The sequence below is a fragment of the Callorhinchus milii genome, unplaced genomic scaffold (assembly GCF_018977255.1).
Source record: "Callorhinchus milii isolate IMCB2004 unplaced genomic scaffold, IMCB_Cmil_1.0 Scaffold2, whole genome shotgun sequence".
Classification (NCBI taxonomy): domain Eukaryota; kingdom Metazoa; phylum Chordata; class Chondrichthyes; order Chimaeriformes; family Callorhinchidae; genus Callorhinchus; species Callorhinchus milii.
This window is the reverse complement of record NW_024704743.1, coordinates 5,645,163-5,667,936: the sequence shown is the minus strand read 5'-3', so window position 1 is coordinate 5,667,936 and position 22,774 is coordinate 5,645,163. Positions and strand designations below refer to the sequence as shown.

Below are 22,774 nucleotides of genomic sequence, written 5' to 3'. Positions count from 1 at the left end.
TGTTAAACAAAGTGTGGTCTGTTGAATTGAATTGCATTAAATAATAATCCAGTTCACAGTCACTGGGAAAATCAAATTGCTCTGCTGTGCAATGACACCAAAAAACAACCTGCATTTATATAGCGCCTTACACATAGTGTCTCAAACAGAACTTGCCTACAAGTGTCTGGTCAGTAGCTTGCGGGAAGCAAATTTCTTCATCCAGCAGTGAGAGGAGACCCATGGGTTTCTGCAGAAACATGTCCAGCAGCGGCCGATTGTCTTCGTATTCAACCAAACGAGCATCCACGTCTTCATTTAGGTACTCATTCTGCAAAGCAGATCGTCAGCACCTATTAGCCCAACTCTCAGGCATTCTTCATTAGAACTGTATAGATTTACAGCGCACAGAAGATGACCGTTCAGCCATCATGTCTGTGCTGGCTCTTTCAAGAACAATCTTTTCAGTCCCAATTACCTGCCCTTTTCTCAGATCCCGACATATCATTTTGTTCCATTGGTGTTTGGATGATTCAGTTTGTTGATAATACCAATAAAGATGCTTGAATTTGATATGGCACATTTCATATTATTAATATTAATAATTATCATCATCCTTGCAGTTGATAAAGCACTTATCTAGTCAACTGGCAACCATCTTTTCCTCTTAAAAGTTTTAAGAGGAAGAGCAAAAACTGTATTGCAGCTCAGATCAGCCAACAGCTCAGGTTGATTTGATATGAACCTGGGACTTTTCTGGTCTGTATGGCTTTACGAGGTAAGCAGGTGTACGAATCTTTCAGTTGTTACAAACAATATATCAAGACCACAAAGTATGCCTTTAGATTATATTACATGTAATGAAGCGGTGAACTTTAGCTCCTTAAATAAGCTGATGCATGCTATCAGTGAAGCTAAGTGTGAGACAGACAAGCACGATAACCTCTGTGACTGTCCATTAGCTCCATTATTATATTCTAAACTGCTTCCTTTGCATTTGATTTTCCTATTTTCCATACAAAGTTGCTCTTCATTGACACACAGCATTAACTCAACCCTTCCTACAGGTGTCAAGTTTGCAAAGAACAGGACACGTTAGGTGTGAGAACTTGACATGGTCCACAATAAGAGAGAAAACAAATTTACATTTATGTGACGTCCTTCACATGAGGACATCCCAAGGTACATAACTGGCCTGACACCCGAGCTGAGGGTGGGATCCGAGGGGAAAGATGACAAAGGTGCGGTCAAAGAGGCAAGTTTTGAAATGGACCTTGAAAGACGAGAGGGAGGGAGAGAGTCTGAGGGACTCTAGGATGGAGTCTAGAGTTGGGGGAGATAGGCTGAAAGCCCAATAAAGGGAAAAGGGTGCTGGAAATGTTATATATTAATAGTGGGGCTCATTCATGTAAATAGCAGAGGAGTCGGTAGAGGAGTCGGGTAGGAGTAGATCATAGAGATAGGGAAGTGCTAGGACATGAAAGGATTTATAGCTGAGGGTTAAAACCTTGAAGGACAGATTTTAATCGTAATTCTCTGTCCATTCCTTAATTATCTCCAGCATTAATTACGGAACAGGATGCAGTTAAGAACACCACAGTTTTCTCCCAATATGTTAAGCAATAATGCTTGCTATATTTCCAACAGTGAAGTCATGACTAATTGTAAGGTATGTGGGTAACAGCCTGAACACTAAACCCTGACTATTGGTTTTATCTAAAGTGCTCAGATCATTTAATCTAATAATAGATCGGTTGCTATGGCTAAAGGTTTTTCAGTAATACAACAGCCCCAATGTAAATCAGGCTAATAAACCATTTTTTCAATTGGAAAGTGCAATAGAAGGAGTGCACGTCTGAGTAACCACTCTTCAGATGAAGATTCTCATTAACGGAGAGCCTATAAACTAGTCTCCAATATAATTTCTAACATAACCTTTTTTCTGTTTGCAATGCGTTTAATAGGCCATCTCTCCAGTGACTAAAATGACTGTACCTGCTCCCAGGCAAAGATGTGTTGGTTGAAGTAGAACTGAATCTGTTCGTTGGCAATGTTAATGCACAATTGTTCGAAGGAGTTTTTCTTGAAATTCTCAAAGCCAAAAATATCAAGAATTCCAATACTCAGGGCTTTTTCATCATCATCGCTGGAAGAAAGAATAAAATAAATTAAGAGTTGGATTGCTATAACTTTGCATGTTTGTAACTGTACTGCTAATATGAGATAAAGGCCAAGGACAACCCCTCTAATCACCTAAAGATCACATGCGAGCACGTTCCACCAGGACTGGCATTTGATAATAATAATCAATAATAATCCTTGCATTTGATATAAGGCCTTTCACATCACATTTCAAAGTGCTTCACAGTACTGTATAGACTGTATCTTGTAGGTGAATGCTAATAACAATTTAAAAGTGGAACTGCTGTGCTAGCTAATCTATTTGATTTTCTGGCCGATTAACAACTTAACTGATACATTGGTTATCAGCAAACAGTATAGGTCAGGGATTGAACCTGGAGTCTTCCTGCTCTGTAGGAATTAGTTTCACGCTGGCAGTGGCTTTAGGTCCCCATTTTCTCCCACTGACAGATCGAATAACTATAACAACAACATATTGCATTTGTCTAGCACCTTACAAGTTGGGAGGATGTCCCAAGGTGCTGGACAGTCAAGGGTTTACACCCCGAGCTGGGCATTGGAATCATGAGGGCTGGAGGGTAATGGGAGTGAGGGTCGGAGGATGACCAAAGGCACGGTCAAAAAGGAAGATCTTGAGACAGGCCTTGAAGGAGGGGGCAAGGTGAAAGAACTCTGGGATGGAGTCCCAGAAGGTGGGGGCAGAAAGGCTGAGGGCCCGACTGCCGATGGTGAAATGGGCAGGGCAAGAGATATGGAACAAGCCAGTGTCTGCCGATTGAAGGGAGCGGGCAGGTTGGTAAGGTTTTAGTAGGTCGCAGAGGTAGAAGTAAGAATGCGGAGGGCTTTAAAAGTGCGGACGAAGATCTTAAACCCGATCCTCTGGGGGATGGGAACCAATGAAGCTGGGCAAGGATGGGGGTAATTGGTTCAGGGAGCTTGGTGTGGGAGAGGACATGGGCTGCAGAGTTCTGAATAATCTGAAGCTTGTGGAGAGAAGAGTTGGGAGTTGGGAACTAGACTGAAATTCATTGTAAAAACAATGAGGCATTTATGAGTTGACAGAATAGGTGTTATTTTGGAGTGTTCCTGACATGAACATTTGNAAAAAAAGGTTTTGGGGACCAGATATGGAGAAAAGATAGGAAATGAAAAAATGTGTCATACTTTATCAAATTGATGGACAAGGTTTGATGGGCTGAATGTCCTCCTGTTCTTATTATCCTATGTTCCTTTATGCTGGGTAATGAGCTGCTGATCTGTGGTCCGGCAATTAAAGACAGCGTTGAGTGAGGTGGACAGAGGAGAAAGGCATTTGGCAATGCTATGTATCTCTGACTAGCAAATAGGAGGGGGAATCATACAGTCAATTCACTTTACAGTGTATTTTGTGAAGCGCTTTGAGACGTCCCGAAGACGTGATAAGGCACTACATCAAATGCAAGGATTATTATTATTATTATTAATGCTGGCCAATGCTTCCTTTACTAATAAAGAGTACTGAGGCCAATTTAGCATCCCAACCCTTGCCCCGACTCAGAACAGTTAACATCATAGGCCTGGACTCAAATCGGCAATGTTCTTGTCTAGAAAGTCCTCACTAGGGCAATGCCTTGATCCAACAGTTAATGGAGGCAACTAGTGTGAGCTCCTAATAGGAAATCAACGTAAATTTACTGACTTCCGGAAAATCGCCCCAATCAGTCGCCTTTTGAATAATTTCCCCGTCAGGCACTCCAAACGTTTTGTTAATTTCCGAATAGCTTGTTGCTTTTGTAATGAATGCCAATCTAACTATTAGATCTTTTACTGCTTGTTAAAACGCGTTGCTGATTTTGAATGTTTAAAGAATACTGAATTAGATCAGGCAGCACCGGGTATTAAAATGTCCTAAAGACAGGGGAGGAAGAGGCAGACGTGGATTCCTATTATCTTCCTGTGCTTATAAGTAAATCAATGAGCAGTAGGAGATGCATTAATCTCCCACTAGGTCAGGGAGACACTAAAAATGGCTGACCCAGTGCAATGTAATGATGGCACATTAGAATCTTTAATTGTTTTCTGTAACCTACCATTTAACAAATCAAGATGTGGAGTGCAAAGCATCGATTGGAGAAAATGTAATCATTGTAAATGAAATGATGCATTTAATAAACAGGAAAACGTAAGTTGAAAAATTGGGTTTATCGAGGCGTCAGAATGCCAGAATGGTCATTGGCTTGGTAACTTTCCAATATATTCAAGTCTCCTTATCCCATACATCTCAGTTTACCTGGCAGTAAATAGCAACCCATTTGTCAGTTGATTGGTGGATCGCTTTCTGGGGTTAAGAATCCCTCAAAAAAAAATTGGGTCACTCGATCCACAACTGTTTATGGGACATTGCGGTGCAAAATTGATTGTCTTGCTTTGCCCACAAATAACACAGTCAATCCACTTTATGATATATTCTGTGAAGTGCTTTGAGATGTGTCAATGATGTGATAAGGCGCTATATCAACCACAAGGATTATTATTATTATGACACCTCATTCGTTATTACTCACTCGCTAAATGCGTAAATAGATAACTTTTACAAAAAAAATTTGATGCAATGGGCTGAAATTTGCAGAAATTCAATAGTTAGTGCAAGAAACATGTCATGAAATGATACAAATTTCACCCCAATGCGTGGTACTGAGATTCAAATGTTTAATAATTATCCTATAATAAACTTTGTGTTTGGCAAAGCGCCTTTCACATCGGGAAAACATCTTGAAGCACTTTGCAGGATTTACTGTAATATGGCATGACTGTATTTTACAGGCGAAATAAAATATAGATTTGATCTTAGCCTCCACTGTAGTTGGCATTGTGCTGCCTACGTTATTGATCATTACATTATTGTTATATGTCGATTCTTCAACATGGTAACTTAAGTGTCCCATCATTTCCCTCGGATAGCACAGTCCACATAGCCTTTGACCTTCACAGGCAGAGCTTGTAAACAGGAAAGAACACTGGCTGAACATCTTTCCTTCCCTTTAAGAAAGGACAATTTAACCTGAACACATCACCGTGAAGGAGATATTAGAGAAATACATAACTCCAGGTAGCTTTGCAAAAAGTAGTAATACTGTACTGCTCATTGATTTACCGTTTATGAGAAACCAGTTAAGCAGAGCAGAAATGTAGTTGATTGATGATGTTATTACCTCAGAACTTTCTCAGGTTTCAGTAAGGTATTGATGCGATTGACTATCCAGCTGAAGAGACGACCGTACAAAGTCTTCGCTGTGGCATCTCGGACATCAGTGGCTTTCTCCACAGTATTGGGACGCACAATGGTTTCTCCTCGAGTCACGACGCAGTGAGAGGTCAGAGCCTCCTGCAGCTCATCAGGTCGGATGCACAACAACGAGGCAGCTGAAAAACATAGCAAGGCTTACCCGAGGAGTAATGACGAGAAAAGGAGTAGAGCATAAGAAATGTGATGCTTCATTAAGATTTGGTTGATTCTATGCTGAAAATATTCAATTTTTCATACCATAAAACAAATTTACATTCATAAAGCATCGGGAGCACGTCTCAAGCGCTTAACAATCCTGACTTGGCACCCGAGTTGGGGTTGGGAATTGGGAGGGGGAGGGGAAAAATGGCCAAAAGTGTGGTCAAGGACTGCATTTTTCCACCTCTGCCATGTTGCCCGCCTCCGTCCATACGTCACGCCCATGGCGGCCAAAATCCTCGTCCACGCCTTTGTCACTTCATGGATGAACTTTTCAAATGACCTCCTCTCTGGCCTCCACAGCTCCACCATAAACACAACTAATTCAGATACTCACCCGCATAAAACTCCGTACCCCCATCACACCAGTCCTTGCCAGGCCCCCAATTACCGAACGGATTGATTTCAAGATTCTCTCACTCGTTTTCAAATCCCTTCATGCCCTCGCACCTCCCTACCTATCCGACCTGCTTATCCCCCACTCCAACACCCGCTGCTTCCACTCGGCCGGCTCCAGCCTCCTGTTCGTCCCTCGTCTCCTCCGCTCCGCCATCAGCGGCCGTGCTTTCAGCCACTATGCCCCGAAGCTCTGGAACTCTCTCCCTCAATCCCTCCGCCTTGCCCCTTCCATCCCCACCTTCAAATCCTGCCTAAAAGCCTTTCTTTTTGATCGTACTTACAGTCACCTCCCCCACTCTCTCCCCCTGGCTCGGGATCAGACTCCGCCACTCTCAAGTGCTCCGGGGCACAAGCTTGCGTGAAGGACGCCATATAAATACAAGTTGATGTTGTTATTGTTGTCAAAAAGGTCTATTCTGAAATGTTGGGATGCAAAACCTTCCTCCTCCCCACCCCTGCATAACGTCAGTGCAATGGTTGGGCCTGAAGCTTGTAAATGCCACCATCTTCGATACAACGACTTTCACATCAAGAGGATGTCTCAAAGCATTTTGCAGGATTTGCTTTAAAATATAGTGACTGTGTATTTTGTGGTAAACACGCACTCAATTTGCATTCAACAATACCCTACAAACAGTCAGAAAATGAATGACCAATTATATCTGGGGATTTTGCTCACTGGGAGAAACTCTCTTCTCTTTTTGAATAGTGCCACAGGATCTTTAACAGCCACCTGAACAGGCAGACGGGACCTTAGTTTAATGTCTTGTTCAAAGGACGGCACCTCCAACATTGCAGCACACCCCCAGGGCTTCATTGGTGTATCAGCCTAAAATATACAAGTTCAGTGCACTGACAAAGTGATTGAACCCACAGCCTTCTGACTCAAAGGCGAGAGTGCTACCAACTGAACTAGGTTAACACCTAAACAAATGGAAAGAAAACCAATGCTGGAAATCTTTGCATGAATTAGAACATTTTATGTTATTTTCTTCCTCTGTTTCCTTGAAAGCACTGATTCTTACAAGCTCACAGGTGTTGGCTGTCCCCTGCTAACACAGCAAAATGAGTGTTGGGCGCTATTTAGCATTACCGCTGAGCTTGGTTGTGTCCTCATACAACCCTTACACATATGAATTTTGCTGCAGGAATCACTGGATAACAATCAGTTAGCAGCTTGGAATCCCTGGCTGCCTACTCTAGGGTCCGCTAAAAACTCGGTATGAAAGCAAACATACATTGAAAAGAGTGGTGGTGGAGAACTCATTCCTTCTCAATTTGTAGCTTCGGTCAAGCCATCCCTGACAGTCACTGGGTTCTTATCTGTGATAAAACATTGTCAGTGCAGCTCAATTTATCCCTAACAAAATCTCTATATTTCCAGTGTCCTGACCTTGTCTTTAAGTGCTGATTGTTTCAAGCTCTCTCAATGCAATGCAAAAACTTTGTAAACTATAGAGTGACACAAGACAACAATGTTCATTAAATCTGACTCCACTGTGCTGGCAAGTGTGATACAGGAGATACTACCGTAACTGTGAAGTGGAAATACCAAGGAGTTTCATTATAGATAGGAAACGTCATGGGATCATAAGAGAGGTTCAAATGAAGAAGATCCTTCTTATTTGATCTTATCCTTACAGAATAGCCAACATCCATTCATTATAGCGTCGAGCTATTTCTTACATAAATCCTGCATCATCGGCTCAACCGCCTTTCCTGCTAATCCATTCCAATCATTGTTTACCCTCCGTGCAAAGAAATGCTTCCCGATTCCAGTCCTAAAATTGCCCTTTATAACTTTGAACCTGTGCCCTCCTGATTGTCTTGGATATCGAACAATGATTACAACATGAGTACTGATACCTCTTGTTGTTTTTGTTAAGAGCCATTGAAGTCCTTTTTACTCGCGAAATATAAACCCAGTTTTTTTTTCCTGAGTATTATTTTGCGCCAATGTGGATAAAACCAGGAAAATCGACCTTTGATAATACAACTCCAACTTTCCTCATTCCCCCTCCTAATACCCCTCTATTCTCTTCTCTCATTTGTCCATTAATAAATGCTATTTTAAACACTGAGTGACAATCCACATTGGATTACTAAGAATTTTTTTTTACATCTAGGATACATTATGTGCTTTTAGTTGAGTTTTACGTAAAATCTAAACTGTGTAAAAAGAGTTTGAATATTATTGTTGGGGGGATTTTTTAGACGAAACAGCTCGAACAATGGGAGGTCTGAAAAACAGTGCTGTCAAATAGGTTTCACTCACTCACAGCGACTCCGATTCGATGATGCAGAATGCTGCTGGTGACTGGCAGAACATCTCAGCCAACCTCGCAGCAACCCTGGCAGTTACCAGCAGTACTCCCTGTCAACCACTCTGAGTCAGTCCTATTGCCAATTGCTGCTTTTTTCAACCCTTAATGTGGATAAAGTTTTACACATGGTTGTTCTGGTTCAATTTACTCCAGGTGTCTCCTTTTGTTTTTATTCAGCCGTGTGTCTGACACATGCAGAAACTCATCGCCGTGCTTAAGAGAATCCAAACCAAGCTGAGACTTCCATGCCTCTCACCTACACGTGGAAATCCAAGAGATAGATTGTTAGAATAGAATGCGCACTCTTTCCCTGGAGGGATGCATCCTGCTTACTTACCTAAATTTGGAAAGTATTAGACGCAGGATGGCAAGAGCCAAGGCTTGGGGACCCCAGAGTGTGAGTTGGGGTAACTGCTGGAGTCTAACCAACTAAAACTGCACAGCTTGCCTTTGATATTGCTGTCCGGCAAGCTTTCCCGCTGCTTGTCCAGCTAGGACCACCCTACACGTTAGGGCTTTGGCTTGCAGGGTTAACAGGAACTGAGTGACATGACTCCCTGCCCCCAGTGACTGGTCTTCCCTTCCAGGTCCTGCCATTGAGCTGGGCATTGCTGTGCTCTCATCATTAGTGCCCTGGAATACTGCGGACCCACCTGGCTCAGGAAGCGGACTGGAGACCGTCACAGAGGGCTGACTCGATTCCGACATTCCATTGCCAGGCATGTCGACTTGGAGCCAGTTCAGCTTCAAGGAAAGCCCTGCCTGCTGCCCCCCCCCAGGAGGATAGTCACTAGTTGGTCGTTCGACATCCGATAAGAATGGGTTAATCCTTGCATTTGATATATCCTTGGGACGTCCTTACGACATGAAAGGCACTATATAAATATCATTTTGGACTGTATTGCATATAGCGGCTTATCAAGTCTTTGAGACGTCTCAAAGCGTTTCACAGAATATACTGTAAAATGAATTGATTGTATATTTTGTGGGCAAAACGCGGCAGCCAATTGCGCACAGCAGTGTCCCACAAACAGCCATGGATTAAGTGATCAAATTAATTTTAATTTTATTTTGAAGGGATTATTACCCCCGGAAAAGCGATTCGCCAATAGACTCACAACCGGGTTCCTGCTTACTGCTAGGTAAACAGAGGTGTGTGGAGTAAGGAAACTTGCTCAACGTTTCGCCCTGCCTGGGAATCGAACCCAGGTCCTCTTGCTTGCGAGGTGAGCGCTCTAACCACTAAACTCCGTGACCCCATCTCCCCCACTCTCGCCTGAATCCATTGGCTCCCTATCCTTCATAGGATCCAGTTCAAGATCCTGGTCCTCACAAACAAAGCCTTCCATGGCCTCGCCCCACCCTACCTCTGCGACCTCCTAACCCCCTACCAACCCGCCCATACCCTCCGCTCAGCCGGCTCTGGCCTGTTCAACGTTTCTCGACCCACCCGCCCCACCATTGGCGGGAGAGCCTTCAGCCACTCTGCCCCCAACCTCTGGAATTCCATCCCTCAATCACTCCGCCTCACCCCCTCCTTAGCGTCCTTCAAGTCCCGCCTCAAGACCCTCCTCTTCGACCGTGCCATCGGTCACCCCCCTTCCCCTCCTCAACCTCAGCTCGGGTCTGAAATACTGTACTCTGTCCAGTGCCTTGGGACATCCTCCCGACGTGAAAGGCGCTATACAAATGTAATCTTGTTGTTGTTAAACTGCAGCACTCCACATCTTGGTATTCTTCGATCAAAACCGACCCTTCATTTTGTTTATTTAGAATAATAGTAATAATAATAATAAACCTTACATCCGATATAGTGCCTTTCATGCTGATAGGGTGTCTCAAAGAGCTTCACAGGATTTTACAGTAAAGTGTTGACTGTGTAGGAAAACGTGGCAACCAATTTGTGCACAGCAATGTTCCACAAGTAGCCATGAAATTAATGACCAATTTCACTTCATAGCTGTTTGTAGGACATAACTGTGTGCAAATTGGCTGTCATGTTCATTTACAAATAGTTATTGCAATAAATCCTTTGAGATATTTCAATGACGTGATAAGGAACTACCTCAAATCTAAGTATTACTGTTACAGCCGATGAATGTATCTCACCATTTTCAAGTGCTCCAGGATTAACTATGTTGCTCTTGTCAGTCTGGTGCTCTGATGCAACTGAGTTGAAGTCGATGTTACCAACATTCAGGATGGCTGCTAGGATACTGTAGACACTCCCCAGCTCCTGTAGAAGTCACGTAGAATTACAAAGAAGTTACAGGGTGGAAAGAGGCCATTTGGCCGAACTAGTCTGTGCCAGTGTGTGTATTCCACACATGCCTCCTCCTCTCCTTATCCCATAGCCCCTCATTCACTTCTTCATAGTTTCATATCTTTAGTTGGAGTGTTCATGTCTATGTTGGAGCCTATTGGCCCTTCCTTCCCCACTTTCCCCTCTGCCCTGTTCGACATCCTTCCTGCCACTGTAAAGTGCTCCAAGATGTTATTCTACATGAAGGACATTATATAAATGCAAGTTGTTATTGTTGAAGGTATCTTCACTCAACAGCAGTAGTGGGAGTGGGGACCCCAAATCAAAAGTGCTCTTGAGGTGAACACTGCGGTTGAAAAGGCTGTTGAATGGGACACCTTCAGTGCTAATGGAGCGAGCGCCAGGATAAGGATCTGGAGTGTGAAGCTTGTCTTGCGCAGTGTACCCTCTGCACAGTCACTACGGTCTCTGCTCTCAGGTAATCTCAGCTCTCAGACGCGATCTCACGCTCCGGTGATGTACATGGGGTTCCTGGCACAAAGTGCACTTCAGGCTCCAAGGATGGAACCTTTCGCAGCACATTTCCTGTTCGAGTGTTTTCATGCCCAGTATCAGTACAAATGACTCAAACTATCCTTGTAAAGACCTCTGTATTGAACACATTCCTATGTGTACTGTTTAGAGTTACAGTCATCTCATACCCTGCATTTTGTACCTTTGAATATCTATCGATCTAAAGCCAGATCACGACGACATTGACCATTAGGGTGGAATGTAGCTTGAACCACATGGGCAAGATGTATAGTATGCAGCATCTATCCTACATGCAGGCAATTTCCTAATATTCTCAAAATAAATGTTTCACGCTAACCTCCATTGCAAATCCTATGACCTTGAAGCATTGCTCAATGGCTTCAAACTGGGTCTTGTTGAAAGTGTTGTTCACAATGTCTTGCATCATTTTAATTTTCTCGTGTTGAAGGTACCTAAATGATTTAAGAGGAAGCGAGCACTGGATTAAAGACAGAACTCACACAAAACCGCACGTTTCTTATTTTTATTTGATATTCACGAATTGATGACACTAACACAATAGGTAAAATGGTCTCCCCAGCGCCGTAGATTTCTATTGCTCTACGGCTTCTTAAACTGTGTGGTGATGCTGAGGTGATCTAAGCAGAACTGCAGTGAAACTCTGATAACCCATCACCCCAAGGGAAATAGCTTAAAACATTACTTATCTGAGTTGACAAGTTATCCAATGTGCAGCATCGCAAAAGTACAAAGTAATCAAATATCCGAGAAATTGAATGAACGACTAGTTATGTGGAGTATGGCTACTTATACCAGGGGCTAGTCATCAGAGTTTCACTGTAGTTCTAATTTAAATCATCATTTACATATTTCTTGTGAGTTGTTATGAGTTCTGCCCCAGTACATCAACATTGGAGCGCCCTATAGCAGTACAAGAACATCAGAAATCTACAACACAGAAGGAGGCCGTTCATATTTTAGTGTCGGTGGCAAGTCATTTTCTACTTCACAAACACATCAGAACATTATCAAGCAACAACAGCATCAAGTGGCTTGTAGGTTACGTAAATCTAACTCCACCAGTGTGAGACTCATTTCATACTGAACCCCAGCCCTGTAGCGTTATCATATACCTTACCTTGGAGGTTTGCTTTCAGATAACTTATAATGTGCTAGTTTCTTCTTCTGTGCCAGGCCAGCGTAGACATAGTAAAAAATATGGAAATTTTTCTCCCCTCTGCAATACATAATATATATAAAAAAATACTTTCAGCTTCTAGATTTTTATTATTTTTGTAAGTAAGTTTCCTTACTTTGTAAGTAAGTTTCCTTACTCCACACACAGCCTAATAATAATCCCTCCAAAACCAAAAACAATAATAAATTGGTCATTTTCAATCTACGACTGTTTGTGGGACACTGCTGTGCGCAATTGGTTGCCGCGTTCGCCCACAAATATACAGTCAATTCACTTTACAGTGTGTTCTGTGAAGCGCTTTGGGACATCCTCCTGACGTGAAAAGCGCTATATCAAATGCAAGGATTATTATTATTATTTTTACAAGTTACATTGCTGCTTATTTTTATTCTCTCGTTAATAATTTTGAATAAGATGTGCATAGATTACTCAAGGTATATAGAATCACATGAACACTACAGCACAGAGCAGGCCATTCGGCCCAACTAGTTCACGTTTGTGGCTATACACCATATGAGCCTCTTCTCCTCTTCCATACCTCTCTATTCCCTTCTCCCATTTAGATATGGCTATCTTATAGTTATTAATAATACATCTAATAATAATAATACTTGCATTTATATAGTGCCTTATCATGTCATTGAGATGTCTCAAAGCGCTTCACAGAATATACTGTGTATATACACAGAATAATATATATATTGCCCGCCTCCATCCATACATCACAACCAAAGCAGTTGAAACCCTAGTCAAGGCCTTCGTCACTTCCCGACTATTCCAATGCCCTCTTCACTGGTCTCCTAAGCTTCACCATACACAAAATTCAATTAATTCAAAACTCTGCTGCACGGATACTCACCTGCACAAAACTCCATTCCCCCCATAACACCAGTCCAAGCCAGGCTCCACTGGCTCCCGATTACTGAAAAGCTCGATTTCAAGGTCCTCTCACTCGTTTTCAAATCTCTTCATCCCCTCGCACCTCCCTGCCTATCCAATCCGCTTACCCTCCCCACTCCACCATCCGCTACCTTCACTTGGCTGGCTCTGGCATCCTGCTTGTCTCTCGCCCCCTCCGCTCCATCATCGGTGTCCTTGCCTTCAGCCACTATATCCCGAAACTCTGGAACTCTCTCCTTCAATCCCTCCTAAAGACCTTCCTTTTCGATCGTGCTTGCGGTCACCTNCCCCCCTCTCTCTCCCCCTGGCTCCCTCCTTGTCAGAATGCGGCATTGTCAAGCGCTCTGAGACGCTACCCCATGTTGAAGGGTGCTATATAAGTGAAAGTTCTTGTTCTTGTGCTGTAAAATGGATCGAAACGCAATAGCCAATTGCACACAGCAACGCCCCACAAATGTTCATGGATTGAGTGACCAAATTATTATTTAATGTTTTTTAAGGGATTATTACCGCCGGGAAGTGATCTGCCAATCGACTAACAAACAGGTTCCTACTTACTGATAGATAAACAGAGGTGTATGGAATAAGGAAATTTGTCCAAGGTTTCGCACTGCCTGGGAATTCAACCGGTGTGCTCTCGCTCACGAGGCGATCGCTCTAACCAACATGCTACAGGATTCCCTGTTGCAATTTATTCCCCCTGTGTTTGTTTTTAACTCACCAATAGCCTCTTAATGCCCACCTTATTGAACCTCTATCAAGTCCCTTATCAATCATCTTAATCTGTCCAATCTTTCATGAGAGCTGTATCCATCCATCCATCCCCTGGCAGCTTCCTTTACTTACGAAGCCTGGTTGATGACTCTCGACTTCTCCAACAGATATTCGGAGATCTGTGCTCCCACCACCGTCCCCCCGTAGGTGAATTTCATTTCCAAATATTTGCCAAACCTGCTGGAGTTATCATTGATAATGGTACTGGCGTTCCCGAATGCTTCCAGCAGGTTGTTAACCTGAAGGATTTTCTCCTGCAATGTTCTGTTATTGGCCTGAAGGATGAAAAGGAATAATTTTCCTAAGGGATCAGATTACCTTCTCAACAAAAAAAAACTTCAAAAGGAAACATTTCCTTCATGTGATCTTTCAACTCCCAAATATTTTGCTTTACACTATTTGAAAACCTCGATTTGTTATGTTAACTGCAATTTCACATTTTGTCAACTTGGCTGAGTTGGTAGCACTCACTTCGGAGTCAGGAGGTTGTGGGTTCAAGACTGCAATTGAAACTCTTTTTGAATTATGCGATAAATCGAAAAATATTCAATCAGGAAACATGAATTTTGTTGACCAACCAAAAAAGTCCCCATGAACAGGATTGTTAAGAAACACTGAAACTTATGATTTGGAACGTTTGGAACATCACTCTTGTTTTTAAACTTTAACATCATTATTTTGTTCAAGAATTGATGCTTGTAATTATTTTGTTTATCAAGAATTGATGCTTGTAATTTAGATTGTGGATTAGACTTTCAAAGTGCAGAAAAGCCTCTGTGATAACACGGTTAAGAATCTAACGGTTCATTGATAGTGATAAAACAAAACATGCGCAGGCTGTTATCTTTTCCAAACAGCAACATGTTCAGTGCAGTTAACAAAGGAGTCAAAATCGTAATGATGGTCAGACCAAAGTGAAATCAGCCATCTGGCAGTGCATACCGTTGCTAGAATTTAATCTATGCCTTGAATTTTCATTTACAGCTAAATCCTGATAAATGCATCAAATTCCTCTGCTGATAAATATCCCACTTGAATAACAATTCTACATTGTTAAATTTAAATCAGAAATTCTCAAAAACAGCACTGGATGAGACTGAGCTCAGTGCATTGCAGTTTGGTGCTTAACCCTCTATATGCTTGAATAAGGAACTCTATATAAGAGGAGTGGAAGGGACATTGTGTGATACATTAATATTCTATGCTACAACAACTTGAATAGTGTCTTGGAGCACTGCACAGTGGCGGGATTGGATGCAAAGCAAGGGAGAAGTAGGAGGTCTTACAGTGGGATATAAAATGGGAATGAAATATAGATCATTTTAGAGAGGGAGGGATTGAGCAGATTGTTCCAGAGGTTTGGTGGCTAAGTCCATCAATGTACTCAAATCAGGAGTTCTGTGTAATAGGAGAGAATAGTGAAGAATTTGAGACATTAATTTATTAGTTTTGTCCACCGTTTTTTGAATTAGCAAATATATGTACCAGGAGTGAGAGAAGTGAGCATTTTGTCCCACCAGTAGCCATGAAGTGAATTTTACCTGTGGGAGAAAATGCCTTCTCTTTTCAAATAGTTACACGGTATCTTTAATGTTCACCTGAACAGGCAGACGGCATCTCCGTCAATGCAGCACTCCCCCAGCACTGAACTGGAGTGGGAACCTAGACTATATGAGTTCAAAGTCCTGAGGCGAAGCTTGGATCGACAGCCTTCTTACTCCAAGGTGAGAGTGCTAGCAACTGAGAGTGGCTGACATAGGTTACAATGAGCATCAAAGGGATTTGTAGGGAAGAATATGTATGGGTGAGGAAGTACAGTACCTTTCCCAGAACAGTGAGCTGTTGGACTAAGAAGTGAGCGCTTTCCGTTTTCCCAGCTCCACTTTCTCCACTGATCACAATGCACTGACACAGAGAGACACAGAGAGAGAGAGAGAGAGTAAACATTAAATGCTGCCATATCCACTTATGAAATTATAAACTCATCAAAGAAGGATCTAAATTGGGATCTGATGCAAAGCAGATTTATTGAGTGATTACACGTACCTGATCTGTATTGTAAGTAGCCATTGCCTGGTAAGCAATATCTGCCACAGCAAAGATGTGGGGTGGATTGGCAGTGCGTTTAGCTCCAATGTACAACTTGGAATCCTGTTAGTTACAAAACAAACATTAGTTTCAGCATAACTAAAAGACTCAAAGAGCAGCATATTAGCCTGTTAAGAATATTTTGTCTTAATATTTAAGTTTGTGCAGAATTGTCTTGCAGTGAGAACCTCCTATAGTTTTTGCATGTTGTATGGATACTAATATCACAGGCAAAGACATTCGCGCACTGGTTATGAATGGGGAGAAGGTCCATCATCCTGTAACATAATGCTTTAGCATTGCAAGAGAAGTTAATATCAACATTGTTGAAAGCCACTTCGGCTGAAGGAATTTCGCTTGCAGTGTGATAGTTCAGTTCATGTTATTTTCACTGAGGTCACATTATATACTGCACACTCTTCATATCTTATGTCTGATGTCAAAAACAAGGATAGTGCAATGCGATCTTTGATATCCATCTGATCAGGCAGACAGGACCTCAGTTTGATGCACTTCTAAACAATGCAGCATTACCCCCAGCACTCTATTGAAGTTTCATCCTGAACTGTGGGTTGAAAGTCTTAACATGGGGTCTTGAAACCATAACCTTCCGACTCAGAGGCGGAAGTGACTGAGCCAGACTGACACCTGACTTTATTTTAGTCCGTGAGATCGGGAAAACACTTATTTCAGGCTGAGTGCAGCCTATAGGTTTGTAACTTTAACACACAAACGTAATTTTAAGGCAATATCTGGTGAAGCAGGGTTTGATTGTGGTACCCATAGCTGGGAATAATTTTGGTTTCCTGTTCAGTGGTGAGAATATTCACGTCACATCCTGCACCACCACCGGCTCCCGTCAATGTCTTCTCTTCTGCGGGTCTGAACTCCTCAACCTCCCTGGGCTCTCCTTCAAACTCACCGAACCCGTGCGCAACTCACACATCAGGTCTGATCCCAGGCTTTTTCTTCCACATCCGTTCCCTGACCAGGACCACTTTTTTCCATCTCCTCCACATTGCCCGCCTCCATCTGTACCTCACAACCAAAGCAGCCAAAACCCTCATCCACATCTTCGTCACTTCCCAGCTGGACTATTCCAATTCCCTGCTCGCTGGTCTCCCCATCTCTACCATACACAATATCCAATTAATTCAAAACATTGCCACCCAGATACTCATGTGCACAAAGCTCTATACCCCCATCATCTGTCCTTGCCAGGCTCCACTGGCTCCCAATCACCGAGCGGATCAATTTAAAAATTCTTTCACTCGTTTTTAAATCCCTTCAGGCCCTCGCACCTCCCTATCTATCCGACCTGCTTAACCCCCACTCCCCCACCCGCTGCCTCTGCTCAGCTGGCTCCAGCCTCCTGTTTGTTCCTCGTTCCCTCCGTTCCACCATCGGTGACCGCGCCTTCAACCACTACGCCCCGAATCTCGGGAACTCTTTCTCTCAATCCCTCAGCCTCCCTACTTTCAAATCCCACCTAAAGACCTTCCTTTTTGATCGTGCTTACGGTCACCTCACCCCTCCCTTTCTCCCTGGCTCGGTGTCAGACTTCATCACTATCAAGCGCTCCGGGACACTACCCTATGTGAAGGGCGCTATATAAATGTAAGTTGTTGCTGTTGATATCATAATGGAAATAGCCTTCTCTGTGGTCTATCTTCTTTTCTTTCTCCAAAGATGATAGATGATTGGATTGAAATTTTTTTTTGCAAGGCTATGGGGAAAGAGCGGAGAAGTGGGACTAATTGGATCATTGTTTCAAAGAGCTGACCCAGGCACGATGGGTCAAACGGCCTCCTTCTGTGCTGTAAGATTCTCTGATTCTCTGATTTAAACCGGAGGTTATTTGGAAGACTGGGGTGACAAAACGACAAGATTGGTTCAGATGAAGAATTAATTTCCTCAGCCCATTTGATTTAATTCTCCCAGAATACCCACCAACAATTTTCCCATCACAGTATCAAGCTAGACATTTTATACATACCCAGCATGCTGGCCTCAACTGCCCTTTCTGGAAAACTATTCCAATTGTCATTCGTCCTCTGGGTGAAGAGATACTTCTAAGTGTCTATCCCTAAATTACTCTTTGCAACTCTAAACCTATTTCCTCTTGTTCTACCATCTTCTTGCATCTGAAAATGTTATTCCGAGCTTACGTTTTGAAACCCATTTGAAATTTTGTATAAGGTTTCCCCTGACACATGTCCCTTCAAGACTGAAGAGCCCTAGCTTGTCTTGCTCATGTTGTAGCTAGTGGACTATCAATCAATGACAGTGCCAGATCTGGTAATACATGAAAAAAAAGGACAGTTTCATTTTCAGCTCCAGTTCAGGTTTCACTGACTGCTTTTCCTGTCATATGGGGAATGTGTTAAATCTGCAGCTAATAAAATGGAACAGATTTGTATTCAAATTTTCTGAGTCAATTCCAAGTAAAATAAATCAAAAATGCAAGCACCAAGGGAAGTTTGTTGAAGGTAATATTTAGCTAATCTTTGAGACGACATTTACGACTGTGACGAATTGAATACACAAGTAGAGAATTGCAACACTCTTAATATGGAAAGCTAAAAGGAATCAACCGCCTGTTCCTTCAATCTACAATATTATGCAATATTTCATTGACTTGTAAAAGGGAAAGCAATTATGTTACTGTGAATGATCAGATTCTATTAAGATTTTGAAAAGTTTTGAGACGGAATTTTAGAGATGATTTCTTTAACGTCGAGTGCCAGGGAAGAAGTTGAAGTTTAGTAACTCAATAGAATGGTAGACCTCTATCTTAATGTTACAGACATCTGTCGATTCTATTCTCGAGTGTTCCAACAATAACTTTTTCTTTACAAAACAACATCAACTTCCTAATAAAGTGGCATCCAGAAGCCTGATGAAAAGTGAAACATCAGGTGCGCAGTTTGCTCGGTGAATAATAGTCGATGTGTAACAATGTGCCATGAATCGTACTTTTAAAAAAAAATTGGGGCTAACCTCGGAGGAGTAGATGTCCAGTTTCTGGAATGGGTTAACAGCGATAAGGATATCTCCGACATGAGTGTATATCTGTTCCTGACTGTAGCGCTTTTGCAGCTGTTCTGTGACTGTATTCTGTTAGGAGACAATAAAGAGCCAGTAAAGTGCAACAGTCGTGGCTTTTGAAATCAAAAATCAATCACGAGAAATAAATTCTAATTCTGCACTTTGCCCCTCCACTTTAATTTCCTTCATCCCTCTTTTTACCAAGGAATCTTTGAACGCGAGCCAGTTTGAGCAAATTACTTTCTGATGAAACACGGCCACAATGCAGCAAAGAGCAGCAAATGAGTTAAAATTCTCTTACTTCGTCTAACACTTCCAGCGTAGCAAGATCGTCCACGTTATCTAGGTTTGAGCCGCCGCTATTCCTCGTGTGCTGACCTTTCTTTGTGTGGATACGTTCATGCCTTCAAAATAAAACATTAAAAAGTGCAATCTGATAAGCGCACGCGAAGGAACATCGCAGATCGATTCGAAGCACAAATTTGACTGCAATATCAATGTGTCGTTTTGCTCTTCCTTCATTTTAAGTTCTACGATCAAATAAAAATACGTAAATCCCAAGCCAGGCAGCGGACCTCCAAATTTCTAACAGATCCTTATCGGAACCTTTATTTAAACCACCACTGTTTAAATGTACAAAATCCAGTATGTTTCCATTGTATTACTAATATTATAGCACCCTATTCTTTTCATGGTTAGTTCCACAGGTAACATCATGGGTTGAAAGTAGGTGACTGGGAGGAGGTGATGTAAGTACGATCAAAAAGGAAGGTCTTTAAGTGGGATTTGAAAGTGGGGAGGAAGGGGGCAAGGTAGAGGGATTGAGGGAGGGAGTTCCAGAGCTTCGGGGCGTAATGACTGAAAGCATGGCCACCGATTGTGGAGCGGAGGGGACGAGGGGTGAACAAGGGGCTGAAGCCGGCCGAGCGGAGGCAGCGGGTGGTGGAGTGGGGGGTAAGTAAATCGGATAGGCAGGGATGAGCGAGGGCATGAAGGGATGCTGTAAAGTGTAAGTGCCCTATAAAGCGTTCTGTAATGAGAATTGACTGTATATTTGTGGGCAAAACGCGACAGCCAATTGCGCACAGCAGAGTCCTACAAAACAGTCGTGGACTGAGTGGCCAAATTACTATTTTAAAAAAATTGGGGAGATTATAACCCCAGGAATGTAATCTGTCAATCAACTAACAACCGGGTTCCTACTTACTACTAGGTAAACAGAGGCGTGTGGAGTAAGGAAACTTACCTAATGTTTCGCTCTACCGGGGAATCGAACCCAGGTCCTCTCGTTTGCGAGGCGAGTGCTTTAACCACTAAGCTACGGGACTCAAATTTTAAGGATATGCCCCCATAGAATGGATCCCTCGGTCAAAGGAAAGAGATATCCACTATCTAACATGTCAATTCCTTTCATTATTTTAAATACCTCAATCAAATGAAATCAATCAAACAAGGTGGCAACACATGTTAGGATCCTGTCAAAATTAATGATTGCTCAAACCCGCCACAAGAGAATGTAAGTGGGCAGGTATACTCAACTCGGGAATGAAACTGCCATTTCATAACAGATTTGATGGGATAATTATAATAACAATCCTTACATTTGATATAGTGCCTTTCACATCAGAAGGATGTCTCGAAACGGCTCACAAAATGCACTGTAAAGTGGAATAACAGTGGGCAAATGTGGCAGCCAATTTGCACACAATTTCCCACAAAAAGCCATGGAATGAATGACCAATTTTATTTAGGGGCCTGTTCGCCATGACACTGGGACAAACTCCCTTTTCTTTTCGAATAATGCCGCAGGATAATAATAATAAGAAGAATAGGAATAATAATAGTAGTAAATTGGTCACTTCAATGCATGACTGTATGTGGGACACTGCTGTACGCCAGTGGCTGCCAGGTTTCGCCCACGAAATATTCAATTCAATTTACAGTATGTTCTGTGAAGCGCTTTGAGACGCCTAGAAGACGTGATAAGGCAGCATATCAAATGCAAGGAATACTATTATCTCTAATGACCATTGGAACTGACACAGATGGGGATTTGGTTTAATACATCATCCGAACGATGGCACCTCTAACCATGCAGGATACCCCAGCGCTGAATTGGAGTGTTAGTCTGGATTATATGAGTTCCAAGTTCCAACGCGGGGCTTGAACTCACAACCTTTCGACTCAGAGACGGGCCTGCTACCGACTGAGACAGACTGACGCACATTATCACGTGGCGTCTGTTGTGATTTTTTTTAATCCCTCTGCGTGCTGTTGCGACGAGCTACCTGCGAAGATACGGCAATGCGATCTCAAGCGTTGCTTATTGAATGCACTTTGCATACTTAGAACAACATCTAGATTTACTCACTGAGCCTGAAAGCACACACAGCCTTGTTTAAAATTCAAAGCACGCTCAAAATATTAGAATAATCAAACGCTGTCCAACAAGCCAGCAGCAGAGCAGCGGGTCTGTCGCATGGAGAATTCCACAAGCACTGGTGTCGGAGCTCGGTTCCTGACTTTCAATTTCGAAGAAGCCAATCCCTTTCTGACATTAATTAAAAATAAATGGAACACATTCAGGTGGAGACAGCTGGGCCCCCGCTCCTTTGGAAAGCTAATTACAGTACTTGGAAGCAGTCAAGGTGTCAGCCCTGGTCCTTAAACCTATAACGACTCTAAAGCTGGGTTCAGGTTACAGCGTCGGTATAAACTAAACAATGTAGCCTATGTGCCAATGAGGAACTTTAACATCATGTCCCACAGTGGGTGTCAGCAGTGACTGGGGCAGCTTGCATTCAACTCCAGGGCGGGAGCGGAGGGGATGACTCGGGGGCGAAAAAGGCATCATTTGATTCCATAATTATCGCTGGAAATAAATAGCACTTTGTTGGACATTTCACTCTTACTGATGTCACATAGAACAGGGAGAGAGTGCGCTTTCCAGTCCTGACTCGGGGACCTTTCAGTGTGTAGGTGGCATACATATGAGGCATTCTCAGTTTGGTTTAGATACTCATTCGCATGGTGATAAGTTTCTGGACATGTCAGACACCAGGCTGACAAAAAAAATCCCTTAGGACCATAGAAAAACAGGATCAGGAAGAGACCATTTAGCCCATCAATCCTGTTCAGCCAGTTTATTAGATTTTGTCATATTTTTAACCCAATTGTCTGTCCTTTCACCAAACCCCTTAATATCTCCCAGTTGATGTCCTGTTGATCACAACATTTCAGAGCCGGTTTGTGGAACCATTATTTCCCTTGTGGGGGGGGAGGTGGCAGGGAAGATAAGTGATCTGGCTCCAAGGTGACATGATTGACAATGTCAGAATTGCGACAACACTCTGTGGTGGTCTCGGTAGTCCAGTTCCTGAGCCAGAAGGGTCCACAGTACTCCAGGGCACTGCTGATGACAGCACAGGCAACTTGGCTGATTGGTAGGACATGGAGGGACAGATCAGTCACTGTCCCCCAAAAAATAGACTTAACTCAATTTGCGTTAAGATGGTATTCTGCGAATCTGCTCTGAAATGTTGTGGCCTACATGTCGGTAGGTTAAGAGGTTTCCTTGGGCTTCCTTCTTTGGGTCTGTGAGGCCAACAATTTTCACAGTCAGATGCGCTGGGTTGGTGGAG

At 42.7% G+C, this 22,774-nt stretch overlaps 1 protein-coding gene across 1 annotated transcript in view; it reads right to left on the bottom strand.

The window, feature by feature from the left end:
* The window catches only part of myo3a (myosin IIIA), a 137,979-nt gene that overhangs the window by 56,330 nt on the left and 58,875 nt on the right, over nucleotides 1-22,774 (bottom strand). Inside the window, exons 9-19 of the mRNA XM_042332589.1 lie at nucleotides 19,435-19,537; nucleotides 19,086-19,202; nucleotides 16,044-16,148; nucleotides 15,819-15,902; nucleotides 14,070-14,272; nucleotides 12,264-12,362; nucleotides 11,463-11,577; nucleotides 10,438-10,564; nucleotides 5,313-5,523; nucleotides 1,975-2,125; nucleotides 157-310 (exon numbers count right to left, since the gene is read on the bottom strand). Of these exons, the coding sequence (XP_042188523.1) occupies nucleotides 157-310; nucleotides 1,975-2,125; nucleotides 5,313-5,523; nucleotides 10,438-10,564; nucleotides 11,463-11,577; nucleotides 12,264-12,362; nucleotides 14,070-14,272; nucleotides 15,819-15,902; nucleotides 16,044-16,148; nucleotides 19,086-19,202; nucleotides 19,435-19,537 (1,469 nt within the window). The remainder of the gene's footprint in view (nucleotides 1-156; nucleotides 311-1,974; nucleotides 2,126-5,312; nucleotides 5,524-10,437; nucleotides 10,565-11,462; nucleotides 11,578-12,263; nucleotides 12,363-14,069; nucleotides 14,273-15,818; nucleotides 15,903-16,043; nucleotides 16,149-19,085; nucleotides 19,203-19,434; nucleotides 19,538-22,774) is intronic.